The sequence below is a fragment of the Borostomias antarcticus genome (genome assembly GCF_949987555.1).
Source record: "Borostomias antarcticus genome assembly, chromosome: 37".
Classification (NCBI taxonomy): Eukaryota; Metazoa; Chordata; class Actinopteri; order Stomiiformes; family Stomiidae; genus Borostomias; species Borostomias antarcticus.
Window position 1 is genome coordinate 384040 of NC_140270.1, and position 22857 is coordinate 406896.

The window sequence follows — 22857 nt, forward strand, 5'->3', positions numbered from 1 at the left end:
GCGCTGCCATTGCGTCCAGGTTGACTCCCCAGTACAGAGGTCGCCCACCTGATCAGTCCATCCTGTTAGCGTCCGCTGCTTCGATACTGCTATCCCAGCACACCACCGCGAAGATGCTCAAGCTCTGCACTCTGTGGATGTACAGTACATGGTCTCCCAAGTAAACTTGTACTAGACTACACCGAGACACCAAGCATAGTTTATGTAAAAATCAAAATGTACTTATCAATGGAAAAATGAGTTGAAAAGGCGCCCCTTTTGTGGTGGATTTTGGTACTACGGTACTTGTCAATGAAAAAATGAATCGAAAAGGCACCCCTTTTGTATTTCTGGAGGGATTTTGATACTATGGGGGGACTGACGCCAACTAGGCTATATTAAAAAGTGTGTCAAAAATGTTTGGGAGAAAACCTGAATAGGATGGCGAGACTATCCCATCAGTGCCACAAAGGAATATGCATAATGAGCAGCGTACAACAAGCTTACTGTGCGCTTTAGAGTGAGGACATCAAAGTACGCCACCAAAATGTTTATTTCCACTTTTTACAACTCAGTTGTTTGACTTAAGTGTTCAGAACACATTCAAAACTCTGAAGTGCATCTTATGCTTTCCCTAAAAGAAAAAAAACAAACATGCATATTGCACATCTCTTTCAAGTGTTTCAGTTGTCATGACTTGCATGATAGCCCATCTCTCCCATGCAAAGCCAACCAATGCAAACAAAAATAAACCAGTATCATAACTAAACAGAACCACTGCAATGTATTTTACCTTTGAACTTGATCAACTTCAGTAAGAAATTCAAAGCAATCAGCATCTTTAGCACTCTGAACTTTTAGTATTTGAATCAGATAACAGTAACAGAACAGTAACAGAACTAGCACAACCCATAGAATAGCCACCCTGCTGGGCTGAGCAGCCATTCTATCCGTGTTAGTTCAGTTTCCACTTCCTTGTGTTGGTGTATACGGATCAGTCAGTGGTTTAGAAGTCATCAGTTAGTGTTATCCCAATTCTATACCAGTTAGAGACAGAACATAGGTAGATAAAGTAGAGATGTTAAAGTAGTATGCACATTTAGTTTATTATTCTTGTTTTTTCTTCTTCTTTGGGACACCCCCGGGCCGTCACCGTAGCTACCGTTCTGACCGCTCAGGCAGTCTTTTTCCCCGCATTCTTTTTCCCCGCATTCTTTTTCCCTGCAGGCTCAGCAGCTGGTTTGGAACCGGACCCAGCAGCCGGTTTGGAATTGGACCCAGCAGCCGGTTTGGAGCCGGACCCAGCAGCCGGTTTGGAACCGGACCCAGCAGCCGGTTTGGAGCCGGACCCAGCAGCCGGTTTGGAACCGGACCCAGCAGCCGGTTTGGAGCCGGACCCAGCAGCCGGTTTGGAGCCGGACCCAGCAGCCGGTTTGGAACCGGACCCAGCAGCCGGTTTGGAGCCGGACCCAGCAGCCGGTTTGGAGCCGGACCCAGCAGCCGGTTTAGAATTGGACCCAGCAGCCGCTTTGGAATTGGACCCAGCAGCCGGTTTGGACTTGGACCCAGCAGCCGGTTTGGAACCGGACCCAGCAGCCGGTTTGGAGCCGGACCCAGCAGCCGCTTTGGAATTGGACCCAGCAGCCGGTTTGGAACCGGACCCAGCAGCCGGTTTGGACTTGGACCCAGCAGCCGGTTTGGAACCGGACCCAGCAGCCGGTTTGGAATTGGACCCAGCAGCCGGTTTGGAACCAGACCCAGCAGCCGGTTTGGAACCAGACCCAGCAGCCGGTTTGGGACCGGATCCAGCAGCCGGTTTGGAACCGGACCCAGCAGCCGGTTTGGGAACGGAACCAGCAGCCGGTTTGGGAACGGAACCAGCAGCCGGTTTGGGAACGGAACCAGCACCTGGTTTGGGAACGGAACCAGCACCTGGTTTGGGAACGGAACCAGCAGCCAGTTTGGGACCGGAACCAGCAGCCGGTTTGGCAGCAGCCGATTTGACATTACCTCGCATGATATGACCTTGCATTACTGGCTTCTTGTGACGCCGACTTTTGGCCAGCTCCACACTCAGATGTTTGCCTTGTGAGGAGAGAGAAGACACCCATGAGACGGTTGGACTCTAAACACGCAACCCCACTGGTTCTTACACGACTACAGGAAGAAAAGAAAAAAAATCCTCATTGTGAGAAAACCTCTCATGATCAACTGGTTCAGTGAAGCAAGGCCATCAGCAAACGTGTTACACCACAGGTGAAATATTTGGTGACAGCTAACGGTTTAAAGCGCCACGAGGAGAATTCTCACCACCGCTCACATAAGCATTCATTCATTTCAGTCCAAGCCGTCAATTAAGTCCTATTAAGTATAAATATTCCCTCCGTGATGGAGGACACAGACCTAGAGGCAATTACTCATCGTGTGATCTCTATACAATTCAAAGCCGATCCCAATACACGTATACTAGAATATCTACGTATAGCATCCATTCTGCCCAAAAGTTCACCTTCGAAGGCCGATTTGTGCAGCTTCTTGATGGCCTCTGCGGCGTTCTCCAGGCAGGCCATGCGCACGAAGGCGTAGTGCTTCACTAGGTCACACTCCAGCACCCGACCGTACTCTTCAAACTTGGCTCTCAGGAGCTCGCTGGTGCAGCCATCCGGGAGGTACCGCACCTGCAGCTTGGTAGCAGAGGGCGGCTTGGGCGGTCTGGGTTTGCTCATCTCCACGTTCATGGCCTCGCCATTCAACTCCTTCTGGTGGAGGTTACGGATGGCGTCGTCCGCTGCGGTCTGATTTTTCATGGTGACAAAAGCAAAATCCTTGACGACCTCACACTCCCGGATCTTGCCATATTGGTTGAAGAGGTTCCGCAATTCCTCCGTCGTCGTGGCAGAGGCAAGTTTGCCCACGTAGATTTTCACCATATTCAAATCCCAACTAGAACAATGTAAGACCTGGGAGGAGAGAGTAAACGTCAGTTAGACATTAATCCATCATTAAAATGGAGACACTATTAAGGCATACTCTAATTCTGGAGACTGCACTGTAAAGTTAGGTGGTCAAGTTTACATCAGAATCAGATTTATTGACCAAGTAGCCCATGTTAACACACAGGGAATTTGGTTCCAGCCTGGTGACTCTCAAACAATAGACAACTTATAGCCTACATACACATAGTAGCAAGGGTCAATGCAAGTGCACTTGGGGTATGAACTAAAGATAAGATTATAAAACTCCACAACTTATTATATTAAATTGACTATTTAGCAAGGTCCACACATTGTTAGCAATGCATTTAAAGCTAGCTAGATGTTTCAGCTAGGACTAACTAAACTTAGCACTATAGCCTTATTGGACAACCTGTACATCAAAACGATTTCGAAGATTAAAATCGTCATTGCTTGGTTTGAACTAGCTATACCATACAGATACATACATAAGTTGATACAGCCCAAAAGACCAACTTGTGGAACTATTTTTTGCAGTAATTTATCAGTGTTAGCTACTCCACGCGTACCTGGTAATGTAGGATAATTGAATTCAGCTGCTGCCGCCAATGATTGACTTCTGAAATGGCGCCGCTTGGTTTGGAAGTGACGCATTCAAATCATTTAAAAAAGGACCCTTTATATCGTACTTTCTATTTTCAGTGTGCTCGCTGAAAGAATAATAATTTTTTTTAAAATATATTGTTAATGTGCATGTTTTTATTACACAATTTGCATGACCCTGTATTAGAAAAAGTCACATCACTGTAGAATTATAGGCTGGCCCTCAGGTAGCCTAATTGATTAATTGCTCTTTCACGTTATAGGGTACGACGTTTACTTCACGTCTGCTTTTAGTTATTTTGCACATGGAACAACCTCCAGAATGCTTTTAAGTTGGACGCTCTATCAGGCTACCATTAGGACTGATCAGGGTCTTCTCCCCTGGTGACTGTAATTGCTTTCATTAGGCTTAAGTGTAGAGCAACTTTTTTATTTTATTTATATGCTAGTAGAGGGGTTACGGCTATTAACTTGAAATCATGATGCAAAGGTCCCCTTTGGTATGGAAGTAGGACAATAATTCATTCATATCCATGTAAAAATCTCCTCAACAATGTAGTCTACCACTGTGGTTGTGTTCTGGTTGGGGATGGCATAGGCTTCAGGCCAAGTACGCCATCACTGTGAGGATGTAACGGTTCCATCATTGCCACAACATGCATCCTGGGTGGAGGAACACGGAGAATGACATTCAGTACAGTACACCACCAAAATGTGTTTATTTTCACCTTCTACAATTCAGTTGTTCGGCTTATGCGTTAACAATATACACAATGAAAACTCTGAAATACATACATCATATATGCTTTCCCCAAAATAAAAAACAAACATGCATATTGCACATCTCTTTCAAGTGTTTCAGTTGTCATGACTGTGTGTTACGTGATAACCCGTCCCTCCCAACCAATGCAAACAAAAATAAACCAGTATCATAACTAAACAGAACTACTGCAATGTATTTTACCATTGAACTTAAGTCTTATCAATTTCAGTAAAGAGGTTCCAAACAATGTCAGCATCTATTAGCAGTCCAACTCTTTGGCACACACATCAACGTCACGGTACTGAAGCAGTAGTCTTGCAATACCAGACTTTGGACGGAAGCGGAAGTAGCACATTCCATAGCATCACCTCACTGCTGGGCTGAGAAGCCACTGTATCGGGGGTGTTTGTTCAGTGTCCACTTCCTTGCGTTGGTTTAGGCTTATACGGCATCAGTCAACGGTTTAGAAATCATCAGTTAGTGTTATCCCAACCAGAAAAAGAGACTAATTCAACAGAGATGGAAAAGTAGTGTGTGCACATTCAGGAGTTAAAAGTCATAGTTGAGAGTCTTTTTAAAGGCCCTTCATCATACAGCACAACACTCCTCCAGTGGCTACGAGATGCCGTGAGGCTGCGTTCAATAATCCATGTGACATATTGCAGGTAGAGAGAAATGGGTTCAGTTTGGAGTAGAACTAGCCTGCGCCACATCTCCGTCACTGGCCGGTTCATCGTCTCTGTCCCTCATTTTGAGTTTATTAGATGGCAAGAAAAAGAGTTCAAATACTAGATTTAAAGAAAAGAGCACAAACACTAGATTTCTTTTGATCTGTCTTGTCTTTCAGTAGCTACTTTCGTGGCCTGTGAGGATGTACAGGTTGCTCATAGCTGAGGGGTTCTCTGTTGGGGTACTCTGTAGAACGATATCCCTGTGTGGAATACAAAAAAAACAACATTTGGTTTTCGAGTGTGTACATTTTGGTTTTCTGGGGCCTCATTTATCATTGTGGATACACCCTTTTTCATTTACACCTGATTTTTGTACTTGCGTTTCTCTGCAAATAATGTGATGTATCATGCCAAAACTCGATGGGAAATAGTGTGTATATATCTCACACTATTTCCCATCGAGTTTTGGCATGATACATCACATTATTTGCGGAGAAAAGCAAGTACAAAAAGCAGGTGTAAATGAAAAAGGTTGTATCCACAATGATAAATGAGGCCCCTGGTGTGTACAGGACGACCTTTCACCTTTTTGTGAGGGTATAAATACAGTGGGGGAAAAAGCAAGCGAAGTAGAGACTGCTAAAAAAATATGAACATACCTGTTTGTCCCCAAGACCTTGAATATTCTACTTTCGTCTGCGATCTCCTGTGTGATCTACAATAGACACAAGCATGACTTGGTTGGTTTAGGCATCATTATTCACTGCTGAACCAAATCAATAATTTAGAATTGGAATGAATGCCAGTGAACAGCACTAGAGGTACGAATGACAAGCAGTTACCAAATATGGTAATCACCTCATTTGAATGGAGACTCCTCCCTCTGAGTCCGTGCTTCCAGAAAGCCAGAATGCTGTCCTGTAAACAAACTTTGCACAGAAGTGATTTATTTTATTTATTTTAAATGGACAGTGCACATTAATCATCATCATTTCAGTTTCCACATCAATGTAAACTACTAGAGTAGCTAGAGTTAGCTAATGAGCTAATTTTCATCTGTAGTCTCAAGGCAGGTTCACAAATGTCACTCATAGATCATTCAAAGATCTCATATCAGCTGCAGGCACTGACACATACAAAAACACAAGATTTGATTGGGAGTGATCTAAAACTAGATTTTTACCGAATGTTTCAATGGGGAAGTCAAAACCCATTTCAGATGTGAACTCCTTGGAAGGAAGCCCCTGTAGGTTGACGATCTGAACAGTTTCTACGGAAACGAGAGCGAAAACAAAGCTGAAAGTTGGAGAAGCCTTGATAGGAACGACGTGTAACGCTGTCAGGTGACATCAGACTCACTTTCTAGTGCAACTAGGACTGTGTCTCTGTCAAGCTGCGTCACCTGCACTGCTCCAACGGGCCCACGTTCTACACACACACACACACACACACACACACACAGACACACACACACACACACACACACACACACACACACACACAGACCGAGAGAGAGAGAGAAATAGCAACATTTATATCTACATGGGCTAAACAATACCAAAAAAATCATGTTAGTCTAAACTGTGAAGTCTCACTGGTAGCTACTGTATGTCCTAGAAAAAAGAAAACGCACACTGTGGACAGTCTTTGAGAGGTGCCGGTTACGGGTCATATACTGACTAAAAGAAAGAAACCACACACTCTAACTCTCGATCAAGATGATTTAATCAGTAACATATCCGTTTTTTAAATCACCTTGCATCAAATGGTAAATGGACTGCACTTATATAGCGCTTTTCCACCTTAGCGGCACTCAAAGCGCTTTACAATGGCCTCTCATTCACCCATTCACACACACATTCACACACCAATGGCGGTAGCTGCCATGCAAGGTGCTAACCTGCTCATTGGGAGCAATTTGGGGTTAGGTGTCTTGCTCAAGGACACTTCGACATGTGGACAGTCGGAGCTGGGATTTGAACCACCGACCCTTCGATCACTGAACGACCCGCTCTACCAACTGAGCTACAGACGCCCCTCAAGAGCCAGAGTGTGCGATGTCTTACTTCTACTCAGCTACTGTATATCCCTCATACCTGAGGGAGAGTTGGGCGCGCCGTTCAACTCTATAATCTCAAACTTCAGCCGCTGGTCAGCCGGCGGTCTCCCGTCGTCCGTGGTCCGATCCCTCACCCCGATACACAGCTGCGGAAACTCGTCTGTCACGATGACCAGGAGCTCGAAGATCGGGAGCGGATCTGGGAGGCTTATTGCTATATGCTGAGAGAGGGAGAGGGAGAGAGTGAGGGCAGAGGTACAGTACCAGTGCACATATATACACAATTAAACGGTTAGTTCTGGTTCTTTATTCTTATTGGCTGGAAGCCGTGTTAAAATACTTTGTAACACACACCTGGGACCGCATATCATTCCATTTTCAGTATGAACGCGCCTCCCATTTGATCCAATGCATTGTAGTTGTTGTTGTTGCTTGGCAACCCTTTTGTTAGGGGAACTATTTTGCTCGGCGGAATTGAGGGAATGATGCTTCGTTTTGAATAAATGTTCATATTTGACATTGCTGTGTGTTTATTTTACACTAATAGCTGTAGTAACCGTTGTATAAAAGCAATAAACCACTCGAGGCCGTGTGTTATAGTGATTTTATAACAGCTAGGGGGGTTTTAGGCACTCCGCTTCGTGTCGTGCCTAACAACGCCCCCTAGCTGTTATAAAATCACTATAACACACGGCCTCGAGTGGTTTGTTGCTTAAATAGTGTATAGCAATTTATAATCTTTCATCTTTTTAAAATATCGATGCAAACCTTGAGCTGCATGAACTTCTGTAGGGGCTCGTACCACAGCAGTAGGACCAGACCCGATGGTACAGCCCCACACAGGAACGTACTGTCTGTGTACGGGTTCCTCGCTGAACGAAGAGAGAGAGGAAGTAAGAGAGTGTGTGTGTGTGTGTGTGTGTGTGTGTGTGTGTGTGAGAGATATGCACATCATCATCATCATCATCATCGACTTGCTTGTTGCGATCAAACCGACGGTTGGAACGAGCGTTACTTGCCTACGCTGCATCTACGACAGGCTTTAGTGTCTGGGATCTTCACAGATACGGCATATTTCCTCCTGAGGGGTCAAACAAGTTAGACGTCCGGTCAGGTGACGACGACTGACCGCTTCGTAAACGAGCGTTTTGTATGAAAGCATAGCAAGGCAAGAGGCTATTCACACTTCCGTGGACCACGCGGCACTTTCTTGAGGCTGCGAAACGTGCTCTGTATCAAATCTAAACAATGTCAAACAAAATGGCGGAATCCAAACACTATCATGGCTGCCTCCGTCGCTCCACTGCAGATGAATCCCTACCCTTCCCTCTGGAATATGTAGGGGTGGGACCTATGCCCACCCTCCAATTGCTCTCTGTAAAGCACATTGTGTTGCTTCTGTGTATGAAATGCGCTATACAAATAAAGTTTGATTTGATTTGACTACCTGGGGTCGATCCTGTCAGTGAGTCGGTTGGTACCGAGGGACAGGTGCTTCTTCTGCAGGTGACCTCTGCGCTCAAACAGAGCCGTCAGACTGTGGGAGTAGAGCTGGGAAGACTTCCCTAGCAGAACAGGGGGGGGGGCGGTTAAAAATAGAGGTGAAGTGTGAATAAGAGAGGTCTCATTACCTGGAAATGCGTTTTTTTTTCATGCAGGTGCTGAAATGGAACGTGACAACGTGTGATTGCTGAACGTAGGCCGGACATACGGTACCTGATACAGACATCAACACGTTATTCATGACATAAAGCCAGGTGCATCGTTGAGGGAGCAACTGTGAGTGCGAGAGAAAAATCGGACTCAATATATTTTTCCATTATGTTTCCAAAGAATATTCCAAAGTGTATGGTATACAAATAGACATTACGCTAAATCCTCACCTTCTCTAGCGTGTCCTCGTGAAGCTCGTTGAGGTTGAGCGTGTAGACTCCTTCCTCAGCCCCGAGAATGAGGTACTGATCTAAGACAGACAAAATACAGTACATAAATAATGTGTGTAATAACTTTTTACCAATCTGAGCCGCGAGTGTAGCCAGTCTGCGCGCTGTGCACATGCGTGCTGGAGCAAGTGGGGAAGCTATTTCGTTTCTAAAGACGTTTCTAAAGATCATATTACAGAGGCATGTGAAAAACCACAACAAGCCCTCGCTCTATGTAAGCACAACTAGCGATTCATAAAGACAGATTGATGAAAACAACCGTTTCGCTGCAGAAAATAGATTTTTTAGAAGCTGCATTCTCAGTGCCCCGTCCGCCGCCATTACATGGATATACTTGGCTCGCGCTGGATTTAAAATTTCTTCTACAGGCCTCCGAATTACACCAAAGTTATCTCGGTGAGTGAAACGTCTTATAATATGCCTTATAAATATAATATATTTTAATTAATTTAAATTTATATTTTAATAATGATATAATATATATATAATATGGCTTATAAATAAGGTCCATGTTGTCAAAAACGAGCATTCTCCTTTAACCCTTTCTGCGCCCCCCACCTCTTGTCTTAGGCAGAATCCAGGTCACAGCACAATGGATCTTCAGGGGACAACCGTTGAAGACTTTGGAGAAGCAAGCCCCCATCTACAGCGTGGAAGAAAACACACAGTGCGTTTCAATATTCGATTGTTTTGTTCTAATCTAGAGCATCATGATGTGTAGATGGTTTAATTTTCCACCCCTCCAATAGCGTTCAAGCGTTCACGAGAGGAAAGCCACGGTGTGTGTGTGCGTGTTCTTGTGCGTGTCTGTCTGTGTGTGTGTGTGCGTGTTCTTGCGCGTGTCTGTCTGTGTGGACGTTCGTGGAGTTAGTTAGTCATTGTGTGTGTTCGTGGAGTTATTGTGTGTGTGTGTGTGTGTGTGTGTGTGTGTGTATGTGTGTGTGTGTGTGTGTGTGTCGGTGTGTGTTTGTGTGTGTGTGTGTGTGTGTGTGTGTGTGTGTGTGTGCGTGTTCTTGTGCGTGTCTGTCTGTGTGGACGTTCGTGGAGTAAGTTAGAGTCATTGTGTGTGTTCGTGGAGTTATGGTGTGTGTGTGTGTGTGTGTGTGTGTGTGTGTGTGTCTAGGTGTGTGTGTGTGTGTGTGTAGGTGTGTGTGTGTGTGTGTGTGTGTGTGTGCGCGTGCGTGCGTGCGCGCGTGTGTGTTAGTTGTCGGAGCAGAGCGAGCGGTCAAGTCCCTGTAGGCCACATGCTGTTACACCTCAGAACTTACATGGACTTGGGGGGTAGGAGGGAGTCCATGATAACCAGCTCTCTAAAAATTAAAAAGGTTATATAAAGACAACAACAGAAAAGGGGTAACAACTGTGTAATTCAAATGCATGGGTTCTGGCGCTCGCTGTTGACTGAATTCTCCCCTCCTACTTAGATGTTATCAAAATAGCTGTTTAAAAGGGATAGAACGGGGTAAATGGAACAGGTTATTAGGTTAACAAACAACATTGGTCAATAATGTACTATTGATATGTTGTTGTGAGTTTGGCAAAGTAGCACAGAGTGCCTTGTCCCAAATCAACCCCTAAGCCCTGTCCCTTTCGTGCTAGTGGACATTTGGCTGGATTGGGTAATGAAACTGGACAGTCAGCCAACCAGCCAATCAGAGGGCATGTTATTGAGAATATTTCTCATCACTGTTAAATCTCCTTAGATTTTCTTTAGGAGGGGGGAGGAGCTTGGGGGGTTTATTTGGAGCGAGGCTGAAATGTCGACTCACCGAATTCTCCGTCTTCTTCCTCAGGGTGCTCCACTCCGGAGAGAGGGGCGTGTGCCTCGTCGGAGAGATCTCCACCCCAGGCTTCTTCTCAGACGATGGGTCGTCGCCCTCAGAGACGCAGGGGTCACTGCTCGACTGCCTGATGTCCTGAGAGGCTGAACACCTGGCCAGGCCTGGCGAATCGCAAGACAGGACAGGGGAGGGGCTACGGTAAGCACTACTGCCGAGATCGGGGCATGCACACAAAACATCCCGGCATATGCCGTCAATGGCCATGTTTCCATCCACACGTTTTATGCGAATTAAGTTATATCGAATTAAAAATGCCTTATGGAAACAGTAAAATTTGATTAAAAATCATGAAAATCAACAAAAAGTTTGTACTGTCGATCTCATCGGATTTTTATCTTGTTCGATAAAAGTCTTTTGTGATAAATGCTTTATCCGATTTAAAGCTCTAGATGGAAACGCACGTTCGCCGGCTTTATTCGCATTCCTATTTTTAGCGATCCTCACACAATTCGATTGACAAGTGGATGGAAACATGGCTAATGGCGATTGCTGAATATTTAGTGACTACTGTAAGAACAGTATGTGTATGACCTGAGGAGGAGGTGGAGTTGGGGGACAGGGAGGTGTCGGGCCCCAGGGTGGAGCTAGGTCTCAGTGTCAGGTCCTGTTCGTCCACGTTTGGAGAGAACGAGCCGCCAGCTGGCAGAGAGGCGGTGGTGAGACTGAACAGACCGCTCTTTCTTCCTCCTTTACCCCCCTACGGAACCACAGATAATATCAAAGTATTACCATTTATTCGATTGGGGATAAACAGCTTGTACTATCACAGTGTAAAATCACAGGGTGCAGTTCTCACTTACGTCAGTAGATGGCACTCTCTTGATGGTTAAACTCCTGTGAGAAAGAGCAAAGGGTCTGAAACACTCCGTAAATGGTCAAATAAATTGTATTTTCATACAGTCAACAAAGAAGCATATTGAACACACACATCAGGACTTTTCTTCTAGTGTCACCAGATGGATAAATACTTAGATAGTATTTTAGTATAGTATTTGTTTGCGATCACAGAGGGAAATTGCATTATTACAGCAGCAGCACACAAGAACAAACACATATTCACAAAAAAATCTAAATCAAAAACAAAGCCAGTGAGATAAACCCAAAACCACAAGCGAAAACCCCAAAACAAATCCAAAACATCCCAAATCAAACTTCTATTGTGTCCTTTATGAGGGGAAGTGACATACGGGAGGGTTAGGGGTTCGAGGGGTGGGGTTCGGTAGGGAACATTCCGGCCTACCTCAGCTGGAGAGCCTGCTCCACACATTCCAACAAGCTCCTGCAACAGGAAGACCTGATGTTAATCTAGCTACGGGCTAATCTAGCTATGAGCCCGCCTGGACTGTTTACACCACATGTGACAGTAGGGGAAACAGGCCTGTGTTCCCTCACTGATGTATCAAAGCTCCTCACTGTAAATACACGACTATAAATATCGCTGTTGTTATGAATCCCGGTAGCCTAGTCAACCAGACAAACCGCTGCACTCGGAGCTCACGAGATCCTGCCTGTCCAACGATCTGGTGACTTTTATTAATGTCCTAATCTCAACTTCCCCATCAGGTGTGTGTGTGTGTGTGTGTGTGTGTGTGTGTGTGTGTGTGTGTGTGTGTGTGTGTGTGTGTGTGTGTGGGTGTGTGGGCGTGTGGGCGTGTGTCGAATGTCGTAGAGGAAAAACAAAGATCCTTCTTCCTGGCGTGACGCTGCTGACTCGGGGGGAAAACGGGCGAACCCGGGAACAGGTGCAACTTACGGTGACTCATCTTCATCTCCCGAGAGGCTCCAATCGTCGTCATAGGAAACCGGCTGCAGTGTGACAAGAACATCATCAACAACAACAACAACAACAACAACAACAACAGCAGCAACAACATGATCATTACATTTACTTTTTCTTCTTTTTTTTTTACAATAGTCATTACATTATAGTCCATTTTTTGATTTTTTGGTGCAAGGTGTGCCTAGTGACACAACAGTAGGCCACTGACAGCGGATGACGTCCCTTGCTCAGAAAGGATGTTTGAGGCACTGGTGAAAAGCCAGCGAGCCACTATACAGAAGGACATTGTACGTGAGATAGTGGAGAGAGAGAAGGTTTCAGTACGTGATAAAGAAACGAGTTTCCTTTTTTGCATTTCGTTTTACGACCTTTTATGTGTTGCACTTTGTCTTGATGCTTTTAATGTCTCGTGTAAAGCACTTAAATTGAATTGCCTTGTTGCTGAAATGTGCTATACAACTAAACTTGCCTTGCCATTTGTGAAGAGTAATTGAACCGACTGTACATCCGTCATCGTCGGTACTGTATATAGCCTCACAATGCCAGACTTTAGAGAGTGACTCGTGAGTCATCAGCAGTCACAAGGGAATTTTTCATACATATACTGTACCAAAAGTTGAAGCAACATTGGATAACAATGAAACAATCATCCCTCTCGCACAGCGCCGCCCCCCTACCCCCGCGCCCCTTATATTGTCACGGCTTCTGTGACCTTTCACCCCGGCATGGTCCCATGCTTGTACACCGCCATGTGTCACGCACAGGAAAGACCTGTCACTCACCATGTCCGGGTAGGGCTCCGTCACCTTCCTTAACGGGGGCCCGAACTTCACTTGGTCAACTAAAGGAAACACACAGTTAATCTTGGGTGAAGTCCTGGTAGAGTAAAGCAGGGTAGAGTGACAGGAAACAGACAGTCTGTGACAGCAATGTCCCCCGTTACGTAATCGATCGGTAGACTCCAGCGCTTGCGGGTCAACGCCCTCGCCCATCAGAACGTCGATAACGAGTTACCCCCCATGGCTCGGGGGCGGTCTGCTGTAGCACACGGTCGCTCAAGGTGACCCCGGGAAGCCCGGTTTATTCGGGGGACCCGCACGTACGAGAACGGTCACCACATCTCGTTCCGCTGACCGCCGGACGGGTATCCGCGGGGCTAAACGCCCGAAGAGGGCCGTCCGCGCTCCGTCCCCCGACGGACATCATAATTGCGCGTCTAAATATTACGCGATGTGTCACCGCAGTGGAGCGGGGCGCATTGTCACGCGGGGCGCATTGTCCCCAACGAACGCGGCGATCTGTCTCTGATATGAGACGTGACAATAGTTCCTCAGTCACTCCTCCGTGTCCCCCCCCCCCCCCCCTGCCCCCCACGCCCACGCCTCGCGGGCGTCAGCGAGTGGCAGAGATGACATGCCATGTGCGTTCGCGGGACAGTGCCACCTCTATGTGTGCCGGGAGAGCTGGTCGGTGACTTCATCCCCACACCGGCCACCGCTGTCAATGGGATTCTTGTGACGAGGACGCCGGAGAGAGCTGCCCAGAGGCCGGGCGGGGGGGGGGGGGCTCTCCTCGTCCCCTCCCCCCACCCCTGCCCCACTTCCATACATTAAGCTGCGGTAAGATGTTGTGTGACGCGACTCTGCGATACAGTGTGTGTGTGTGTGTGTGTGTGTGTGTGTGTGTGTGCGCTCACATTGCTCTTCAGAGAGGGTCCTCTCGACAGGCAGGTGTTTCGCCGCTGACTTGATTTTATCAGGCGTAGCATCGCCTATCTAGACACAAGGATACACAGATAATAGATCAGGAAACAACTCATCCCGAGTGACCTTGGTAAAGATCGTATCCTCAGTGATCAGTCGGTCAGTCGGTCGGTCGATCGGTCACTCATCCTCCAGGCTGTCAGGAAGGCAATCAGTCAAGTCATCCATGAGTCCAGACACCCAGGGAGACAGTTCCCAGATAGCAAGCGGATGTGTAATGATTCTGGGCCATATATGGGCCCGAACTAAGCCACAAGGGCCAGATCCGGCCTGTATACGGCCCAGATCCGCTTGCTATCTGGGTTAAAACCCTCACTTCCAGCTCGTTGTCCTCCATGCTGTGAGTGGAGTGGACGTCGGGGTTGTTGGCCATGTCCAGAAGTTCTATCACCAGGTTACGTGTCAACAGCTGGGTCACGAACGGATGCTACAGAGACAAGGAGAGAGAGAGAGAGGTTGTGACCTTGCTATTCCTATCTACAGTACAATATACGGTATACTATACTGTATATAGGCCTTTTGACACCATCAAAAGGCAGTGTATCTAAAACGCCTTGGTTTGCCCTGATCTCCAGGTGTGAAACAATTTACCCCCCCGCCAGTCAAAGCGCGGAGGTTCTAAAGAGATCATCGATATTTCAGTAACTTTTCCGCCTTGTTCTAGAGAGGGAACCTGGTTAGAACCTGTAGGAGGGTCTCAGCTGAAGGCCTCTTGCGAGGGTTCTTGATAAGAGCCATCTTCACGAAGCTGTGGAACCCAGCAGACCTGGGAGGAGAGAAGAGGGCGGGTCCCAAAATAAAGCCGGGCGGAGGTGTGAACGTTTCAATCGGAGTGAACGTGAGCTAATAGCGGGATTATCATCAGCTCGTTTTTACCACTTTGTCTTGTCTTTGAGCTTGGGGGGCTGGAAGCTGCTTTTGGACATCAACATCAAGGCTCTAGAAAAATAAAATGAATGTTTGCATATCAAATGTCAAATACAGCAACAACCTCCCTGAAATGCCGTTCATTTGCCATCCGGGATCTGTATATAGAAATTACCCATAACCCATTTCAATCCATCCACATCGGCTCTCTTTTACCCTTAGTTTTTAGGTTTTAGTTCAATTGCATTTTGTCTACATTACTGTACATTGCAGTCATTTACCAGATACTTTTATCCAAAGCGACTTACAATAATTGCATTTAACGAAGGTAGTCGGTTTACTGCTTGCCCGAACTCACAAGTGCATCTCCTTTCTAAACAAGTGACTAAGAGCATAATCTAGTGCTTAAGCCATGGTGCAAGAGTTGCAAAATAGGGATATAATAGATACATATAATAGGTGCTTAAGAGGGAGGATTCTGGGAGGATTTCTTGTAGAGGTGAATTTTGAGCCTGTGGCGAAAGATGGGCAGCGATGGAAGATTCAGAGAGTCTCTCTGTCTGTCTGTCTCTCTGTCTGTCTGTCTGCCTGCCTGTCTGTCTGTCTCTCTCAGTCTGTCTGTGTCTGTTTCTCTGTCTCTCTGTCTCTCTCAGTCTGTCTGTCTGCCTGTCTGTCTGTCTGTGTCTCTCAGTCTGTCTGTGTCTGTTTCTCTGTCTGTCTGTCTGTCTGTCTGTCTGTCTGTCTGTCTGTCTGTCTCTCTCAGTCTGTCTGTCTGTCTGTCTGTCTGTCTGTCTGTGTCCCTCAGGCTGTCTGTGTCTGTTTCTCTGTCTGTCTGTCTGTCTGTCTGTCTGTCTGTCTGTCTGTCTGTCTCTCAGTCTGTCTGTGTCTGTCTCAAAATCTGTCTGTGTCTGTGCCTCAGTCTGTCTGTGTCCTAGTAGTCTGTCTGTGTCCTAGTAGTCTGTCTGTGTCTCAGTAGTCTGTCTGTGTCCTAGTAGTCTGTCTGTGTCTCAGTAGTCTGTCTGTGTCTCAGTAGTCTGTCTGTGTCTCAGTAGTCTGTGTCAGTCTCTCGGAGCTGGTCTAAAGTCCTCCTCACCTCATGGGATGGAGGTCAAACATGGGAGGCTGGAGCTCGGCCAGCTCGATGGCCGTGATGCCCACCGCCCAGATGTCACACAGATGGTTGTACCCGCCTTTCTTTTCCACCGCCGCCACCTCGGGCGCCATCCTGACGAGCGCCGACAAATATTACCCGTGAAAAGCGGACAGATGAGAGAGAAAGAGAGAAAGAGAGAAAGAAACTACATGGTTTCTCTCTAAATGGAAAAAAAATCCATATCTCAAGGTTTGTTTAAACCAAAATAAGTTTAGCCGAAAATCTCTCCAAAGAAGGAAAGGTATGCAGTGTCAAAGCTCGCATGAAAAGATGTGTATTGATATAGTGAGACGAGGGTGTGGATCATGTTTTCAACGGGAGTCGGTCACATTGGAGGTCATGGGTCGGGTCCGGTCAGCTCACCAGTACGGAGTGCCTATAAAGGACTTCCTCTTGGCCACAGAAGCACTGATCTCAGCGGCCACGCCGAAATCCGCTGGGAGAAGCAAGCAGACAGAGACAGAGGACATGGAGGTGATGTTGAGGGCAGTATCAGCATTAGTGAATCAGCATTATTAAGTGTGTGTGTGTGTGTGTGTGAGTGTGTGTGTGTGTGTGTGTCTCTGTGTGTGTGTGTGTGTGTGTGTGTGTGTATATGTATGTGTGTGTGTGTATGTGTGTATGTGTGTGTGTGTGTGTGTGTGTGTGTGTGTGTATATGTATATGTGTGTGTGTGTGTGTGTGTCTCCCTCTGTGTGTGTGTGTGTGTGTGTGTGTGTGTGTGTGTGTGTGTGTGTGTGTGTAGGGGGGGTAGAAAGGTATAGTAGATTCTAACTAACCCAGCTTGACGTCTCCTCGTTCAGTGAGAAGGATGTTAGCTCCCTGTACAGTAAACACACACAGTAAACACACACAGTAAACACACACAGAGACAATCAGCATATGATCACGAAGATCAATACCGGAGTGTGCGCACTTACGAAGATGCATTATGCACTGTAGAAAACAGCACGTCATCATAATTACACAGTTGCACGGTCACAAGGCAGGGCTCGTTCAAACATCTTACCTTTATGTCTCGGTGCATTTTACTCGTCTCATGTAGATGATACAAGCCCTGAAAAAAATAATAAAAATAACTGACTCGGTACCAGAATCAGCATCTGTTTGCCATATCATACAGTTCATACCGTTTTATCAGGGCCAAACCACATGTTGAACAGCAGCTAGCAGAAGTTTCTGCTGAGGTGATATTCTGTTGTGAACCACTGTCAGTTTGTCCTATAGTGTGTGTACTGTAGCGGTTTGGGCAGGTTAAATGCTGCTTTGCTATTCTGTGGTCGGAAAACAAACATGATTCACCGTCTATGTAGCTGTAGAATACATGTTGTCGTCTATCGATGTGCACTTGTAACAATTGTAACACTGCGTCTCTATAATAGTACTGTAATACTAATACTATTTGTGAGTAAACCTGATAGTTTAGCAAAGTGGGAGGATTCGAGAGAGTCGCTTCGCTATTCCATGGTTAGAAACTCAGAAGATCAGCTGTAGCATGTGTGTTATTGTGTTATTGTATGTGTTAAATGTGCGTACTCTTATTTCAATTACGGCAAAGAATTTATTTCCGAACCGGTAGCGATAAAAGGCGCAGTCCTCACACCGCGCCGGCTTACCTGAAGGGTCTCTCTGCAGACGTAGGCCGTCTGTTTCTCCTTTAATGGGCCCGTCACTGTGGAGAGAGGGGGACACTGATGAATGGCGCACAAGACCGAGGAGATGGAGAATAGAACAGGTGCAGCGCTGAGAATAGACCTTGTATAGTCTCATTTGAAAAGCTGGAGAATGGTGGAGATATCATCTGATGGTTTTGTGTTCTCTTTAGGCAGGAAAATAAACATTTTTTTTGTCAGGTATTGTGTTTGGGTACCGTGATAAATGTCTTGCAGTGATCCACCTCCACAGAACTCCATGCAAATCCACAACTTCGTATTCCTGGGAAATGAAACAGTTATATTATCTATTCAGCGTGTTCTGTTCAACCTCCTGGTTGTGAAAGGTAGATTTATAGATTACAACCCAATATTGGTCACGTGTCATTTTTAGACAGATATCAACTAGGGGTGTAGGACAACAGTATGATTGAGACGGCTGGACTCAAAGCAATCACAATCATCTGTCCTCGGAATGCAGAAGAGACAAACATTCAGGCCGTTTCTGTTTGGAAAAAGCTCAAGAATGCGAGAATTCTCCATTATAGGACTGAGATATTTGGCATTCTGAGTGCAGGGGTGTGAGGGATAAGATATATGATGATCTAGACACATCCAAGTCTGCTAAAAAGCCAAGGAATCCCAAGGATTATTGGAAATCTGACAAGTTCAAACGTGAAACACCTGTGGTAGCTGCCAAAATAGGCCACAATGTTCTTGTGCTTGCATTCCTTCATCATGGTGATCTCCTGCTGGATGGATGTGATGTCATCACCTGAAGAGAGTTTCATTGACCAATCAGAACAATAGACATCAGGTACTTCTCTAACTTCTGAACACGTTTTTGCTAAGGTGGGTGCAAACAGGTGGGACTGGGTACAGAACACACATATGGCGGGACACCATATCCAGAATTCTGTCATGTTGAGGACAAATTGAGTTCTGAGGCAGAGTTGGGGTCAATTCTGACTTGAGCTGAGAATTGCTGTGAAATTTGACATTTTGTTTACATTCATCCATGTTAAATATCAAATTTCCCTGTATGCACGGTAGCAGAGTAGCAATGCCTGTGATAAGAAAACCATGATTTTTTCCCCCTGGTTAGAAGGTCATGTGGAACAATAACAATTAAATAATGTGTTCTAGTGGTTAGATGGTTGAGTTCCCAAGTGGAACATTTATGGTTTGAGCTCTCTCTTGAGGAAACAATGAAACACATACAACATCTAATCATCTGTTTGTCATTGTTTATCATCATTGATATGATAAAGTTAGCATTTGAACATAGTTTTAAGATTGTGTATTGATATACTGTAGTGATATAGTAGGTGGAATATGTTTTTGGGAAGTATTCAATTCAGCGGAATATACGTATGTAGTAGCCTGTAATTTTGGAATTGGATTGAATTCAAATAGCAACTCAAAATCCAATCTGCATCCTGGGTGTGTGTTCGATTCAAGTCCATTTGCAAGCCCACACTTTGATTTCCCTCTAATTCCAAAATTCTGAATTGACCCCAACACTGGTCTGAGGAAAAACCTTTGAACATACCAGGATCCAGCTTCACCATTTTGATGGCGGCCATCTCAGACGTTCTGATGTTACGAGCCTGAGAGGGAAGAGGGACATTAGTCGTGAGTTTTTTGTGGACTCAGGATACAGAATTAAAAGTCTGTTGGCAGCAGTTGTTATGGACTCAGGGTACAAAATGATGTCTGTTGGCAGCAGTCAACACTCTGACTGTCATGAACTCTTTTCAATCTTGATGGCATCACAGAATTTCGGCTGAATTCTCTTCTGTACAAAATCTGCCATAAACGGACAAAACGTGTCCTGCTAATTTGACTGTCTTGGAGGTCTGCCATGATCTCAATGATCACCACAGGAGAGATTCTGGGCATCAGCCCATCTTCACGATAAAAAATCCCAGATTAAGGCTCGTCTGCCGGCTGACCGACAGCGTCACCTTGATGTCGCAGGTTCCAGGGGCAGACGGATGGGTAGTTAGTTACGGGGCCTTGAGTGCCAGGATGTTATCTCTCAGAAGAGGCCGTCTATTAAACCTGACCAGGGAGAAATTCTCTGGTCTCTAGAATCCAAAGAACGGCCAGAAGACGTCACAGTCCGTACGGCCATCACGTTATGTAAGAAGAGTGGAGGAAAAATCAGTTGAGTCAAGCACAATATTACAAAGAATATGAAAATAGAACTACCATAAAAACATGCCTACTTCCTAGGATAAAAAAAATAAAATAATTATTTTCGTCTTTTCATCTTTTGGTAAAACAAGTGCACCTCAAATATTTGCACCGGAGCAACACGACTAACTAAATAAAATCGAATGGAAAAAAACCGAACTAAAAAAATAAAACTAAAATAACTGCAGGTGGATGTTGTTCACAACATCCGTCCTGGTCATCGTTTCCCTGCTTTATCTCCTAGCATCCCCCAGACAGGTCAAATGTCAAACGTGATGTCAGGCTGTAGAACCGACTATGATTTTCGATCCACAACAACCAAAGTAGCGACCAATGGGAGACCAGGATCCCCAAACACAACCTAGCTTAGCTACATTGACTTCCTGTTTTTTTTCCTGTTACACCACAGGACGTCCTGCAACTTAAGTGACATTAATGTCTCTGAGAGCCTGAAACAACAGTGTTTGGGATTACAGACAAGGGCACAAAGGGAAACTTGGTAGCTCTTTGATCAGAGATGCTTGGAATGCTGTTTCTCAAAGAGATTTGATTCACTCACAGTGGAATTTGCATACAGTGACATTTAGCTACATTTCTATGTCATTGTGGAGGTATGCTGCATGAAGGCCTTGAAGGATAGGTTCACTATTTGTGAAATGTACCACAATCCAATTATTTGTACATGCTTGGCATGGCTTGCACCTAGTCCTCCATCGGGGTGTGTGTGTGTGTGTGTGAGAGAGAGAGAGAGAGAGACCTCCATCGGGGTGGGTGTGTGAGAGAGAGAGAGAGAGACCTCCATCGGGGTGTGTGTGAGAGAGAGAGAGAGAGAGAGAGAAAGAGAGAGAAAGAGAGAGTGTGTGTGTGTGTGTGACACCGCCTTGTTCATGGGTTAGTAGTTTCATGCTCACATTCAACTTTGATTTCCGCCCTTCTACGCAACATCCCACTGATGCTTGTCTTGATGTTATTTGTCTGTGACTCCTGAGTGGTGATAAAATCTCTAGTTCTTTATTTACTGACCGTGGTGATAAAAGCCCTAGTTCTTTATTTACTGACCGTGGTGATAATAGCTCTTTATTTGTGTAGCCACTCTCCAGGGTCACACACTTGTGCACTGAGTTCAGCTCGAGCGGCAGACGGCTTCCTTAGAACAATAATGGCGTCTAAGGACTCTACGGTGAAGCCCACGGTCACATGCTCGATGGTTTGACCCTTGACCCTTGCCAGGCCACTAGCTCCAGTGGAGAGGCTGGAGGAGGATAGTGGAGGAGGAGAGAAGTAGTGGGAGGTAATAATGGACCATTGTCCGCTAGGAAGGACAGGTTCTCTATTCACAGCAGGGAGGCACATAAGGCAGCGATATCTAGCAGTGCTCTCCCAGGGCAGGGATGGTACGAAGCTCTTGGAAGGGATGGTACGAAGCTCTTGAAAACGAGAAAGGCTTGGGAATAATTCCTTGTTGTGTTGTGTTTCCATTTGTGCGATAATAGTGTCAAACAGTGTCAAACATGCTTTATGTTGTGTCTGTTTTCACCTCAGGAGGGGGCCATCAACTCTCTCTTTCTCTAGTAGAGCGCATGAGGTGCAGGATGGGTTTTGGATGTTTACATCCTGGAGCTCGCGTCATCATGTCAAAATAGAGCTTCCAACATTGACCCCCCCCCCCCCCAGAAGGAAAGAAAGAGTAGCTGTAATAAAATAAATTGGCAATGCGCCCATGTGACACTTTGTACCATCTTTCTTCATCTAGACCTACCTGTCACTGTGATGAATTGAATAGGCTTGAAGTGCAGTTTAACACGAGCGTTTTATAGCTTTATAGGTAGTGGATTATATTGTGCCCTGATCCATTTATTTTTTTAATGGAATGACCTTGATGGATAAGTCTAGTGGTCCAGCGGGGACACCATACCTAATTAATAGCCCTACATTAGGTTATGAATTATGATCCTTTGTCCCCTGCCACTCGCATAGGCTATTTCAATTTCAGCGGTCGAGGGGGAGACGCAGGGAAAGAAAGACTGTTTCAAATCTCTGCTCATGAGTCGTGACCACAGTTATGCCTAAAAGTTGAATTCTCTACATTAATCGGAATGAAAAGCCAATGTCTCATTTAGTGACGAAAATGGGCAAAAACGTACAACAGCAAAGCCATGCCCTTGTTCTATCAATATGAGACTGTTATAAGACACAGTTGCAAATTCAGCGCAGTTATAGGCCTACAAGTCGACTTGATAAAGGTCATTAAAAAGAATTAGCACATCACACATACCTTGTACACATCTCCGTACGTGCCACACCCGATCCGGTGAATTAATTCATAATCATCCAACGGGTCCAAAAACGATACTCCGATCGTGTCCATCCTGCTGGGAGACTGTCGCCTACAGCGTCTCTCACGCGTCTAACCGCGCATGTTAATACAGTAGCTACAGTATAACCCTCTGGACAGGACAAGGACTCGTTTGAACCGGGAACCAATCTTGACTCAATAAATAAAAATGTATTCAGTTTGGCACGATATCGACGTATAGATCCGCACTATTACGCACTGCTTTCCTACCGCACTCTCCCAAAAGCCACAGCGAGTGCGTAACGAACCCAAGTGTCTCCAAGTCGTCCGATAT

The 22857-nt window shown here is 45.7% G+C and overlaps 2 protein-coding genes across 2 annotated transcripts; both read right to left on the reverse strand.

Annotated features, from left to right (window-relative positions):
- Positions 1 to 2128: 2128 nt before the first annotated feature.
- On the reverse strand, positions 2129 to 2909 carry LOC311328038 (RNA-binding protein 4.1-like; the record flags this gene model as incomplete). The annotated part of the gene is made up of 2 exons (XM_084461154.1): positions 2129 to 2136; positions 2489 to 2909. 2 exons carry the CDS (start codon positions 2907 to 2909, stop codon positions 2129 to 2131), a joined length of 429 nt encoding a protein of 142 aa, XP_084317280.1.
- Positions 2910 to 4406: 1497 nt separating this feature from the next.
- Positions 4407 to 22624, reverse strand: map4k2 (mitogen-activated protein kinase kinase kinase kinase 2). Its single transcript, XM_084461193.1, has 32 exons — positions 22503 to 22624; positions 19581 to 19638; positions 18713 to 18803; positions 18247 to 18311; positions 17993 to 18048; positions 17386 to 17433; positions 17156 to 17198; positions 16740 to 16812; positions 16317 to 16448; positions 15233 to 15295; positions 15041 to 15122; positions 14673 to 14783; positions 14290 to 14368; positions 13376 to 13434; positions 12567 to 12619; positions 12054 to 12092; positions 11614 to 11647; positions 11345 to 11510; positions 10742 to 10914; positions 10241 to 10282; positions 9531 to 9615; positions 8913 to 8992; positions 8746 to 8806; positions 8477 to 8594; positions 8045 to 8110; positions 7798 to 7897; positions 7067 to 7250; positions 6330 to 6398; positions 6154 to 6240; positions 5829 to 5899; positions 5630 to 5685; positions 4407 to 5230 (listed from the first exon to the last, which is right to left on the reverse strand). Exons 1-32 carry the CDS (start codon positions 22593 to 22595, stop codon positions 5143 to 5145), a joined length of 2625 nt encoding a protein of 874 aa, XP_084317319.1. The 5' UTR covers positions 22596 to 22624; the 3' UTR covers positions 4407 to 5142.
- Positions 22625 to 22857: the final 233 nt, after the last annotated feature.

Bases quoted from the DNA above. Each gene is read 5' to 3' on its own strand.
- map4k2 (XM_084461193.1), bottom strand. From the start codon at position 22,595: ATGGACACGATCGGAGTATCGTTTTTGGACCCGTTGGATGATTATGAA. The intron at 11,511-11,613 runs GTAAGTGAGAAC...GTGGTTCCGTAG, and splicing joins AGAGAGTGCCATCTACTGAC to GGGGGTAAAGGAGGAAGAAA. The intron at 7,898-8,044 runs GTAACGCTCGTT...TCGTTCAGCGAG, and splicing joins CGTAGATGCAGCGTAGGCAA to GAACCCGTACACAGACAGTA.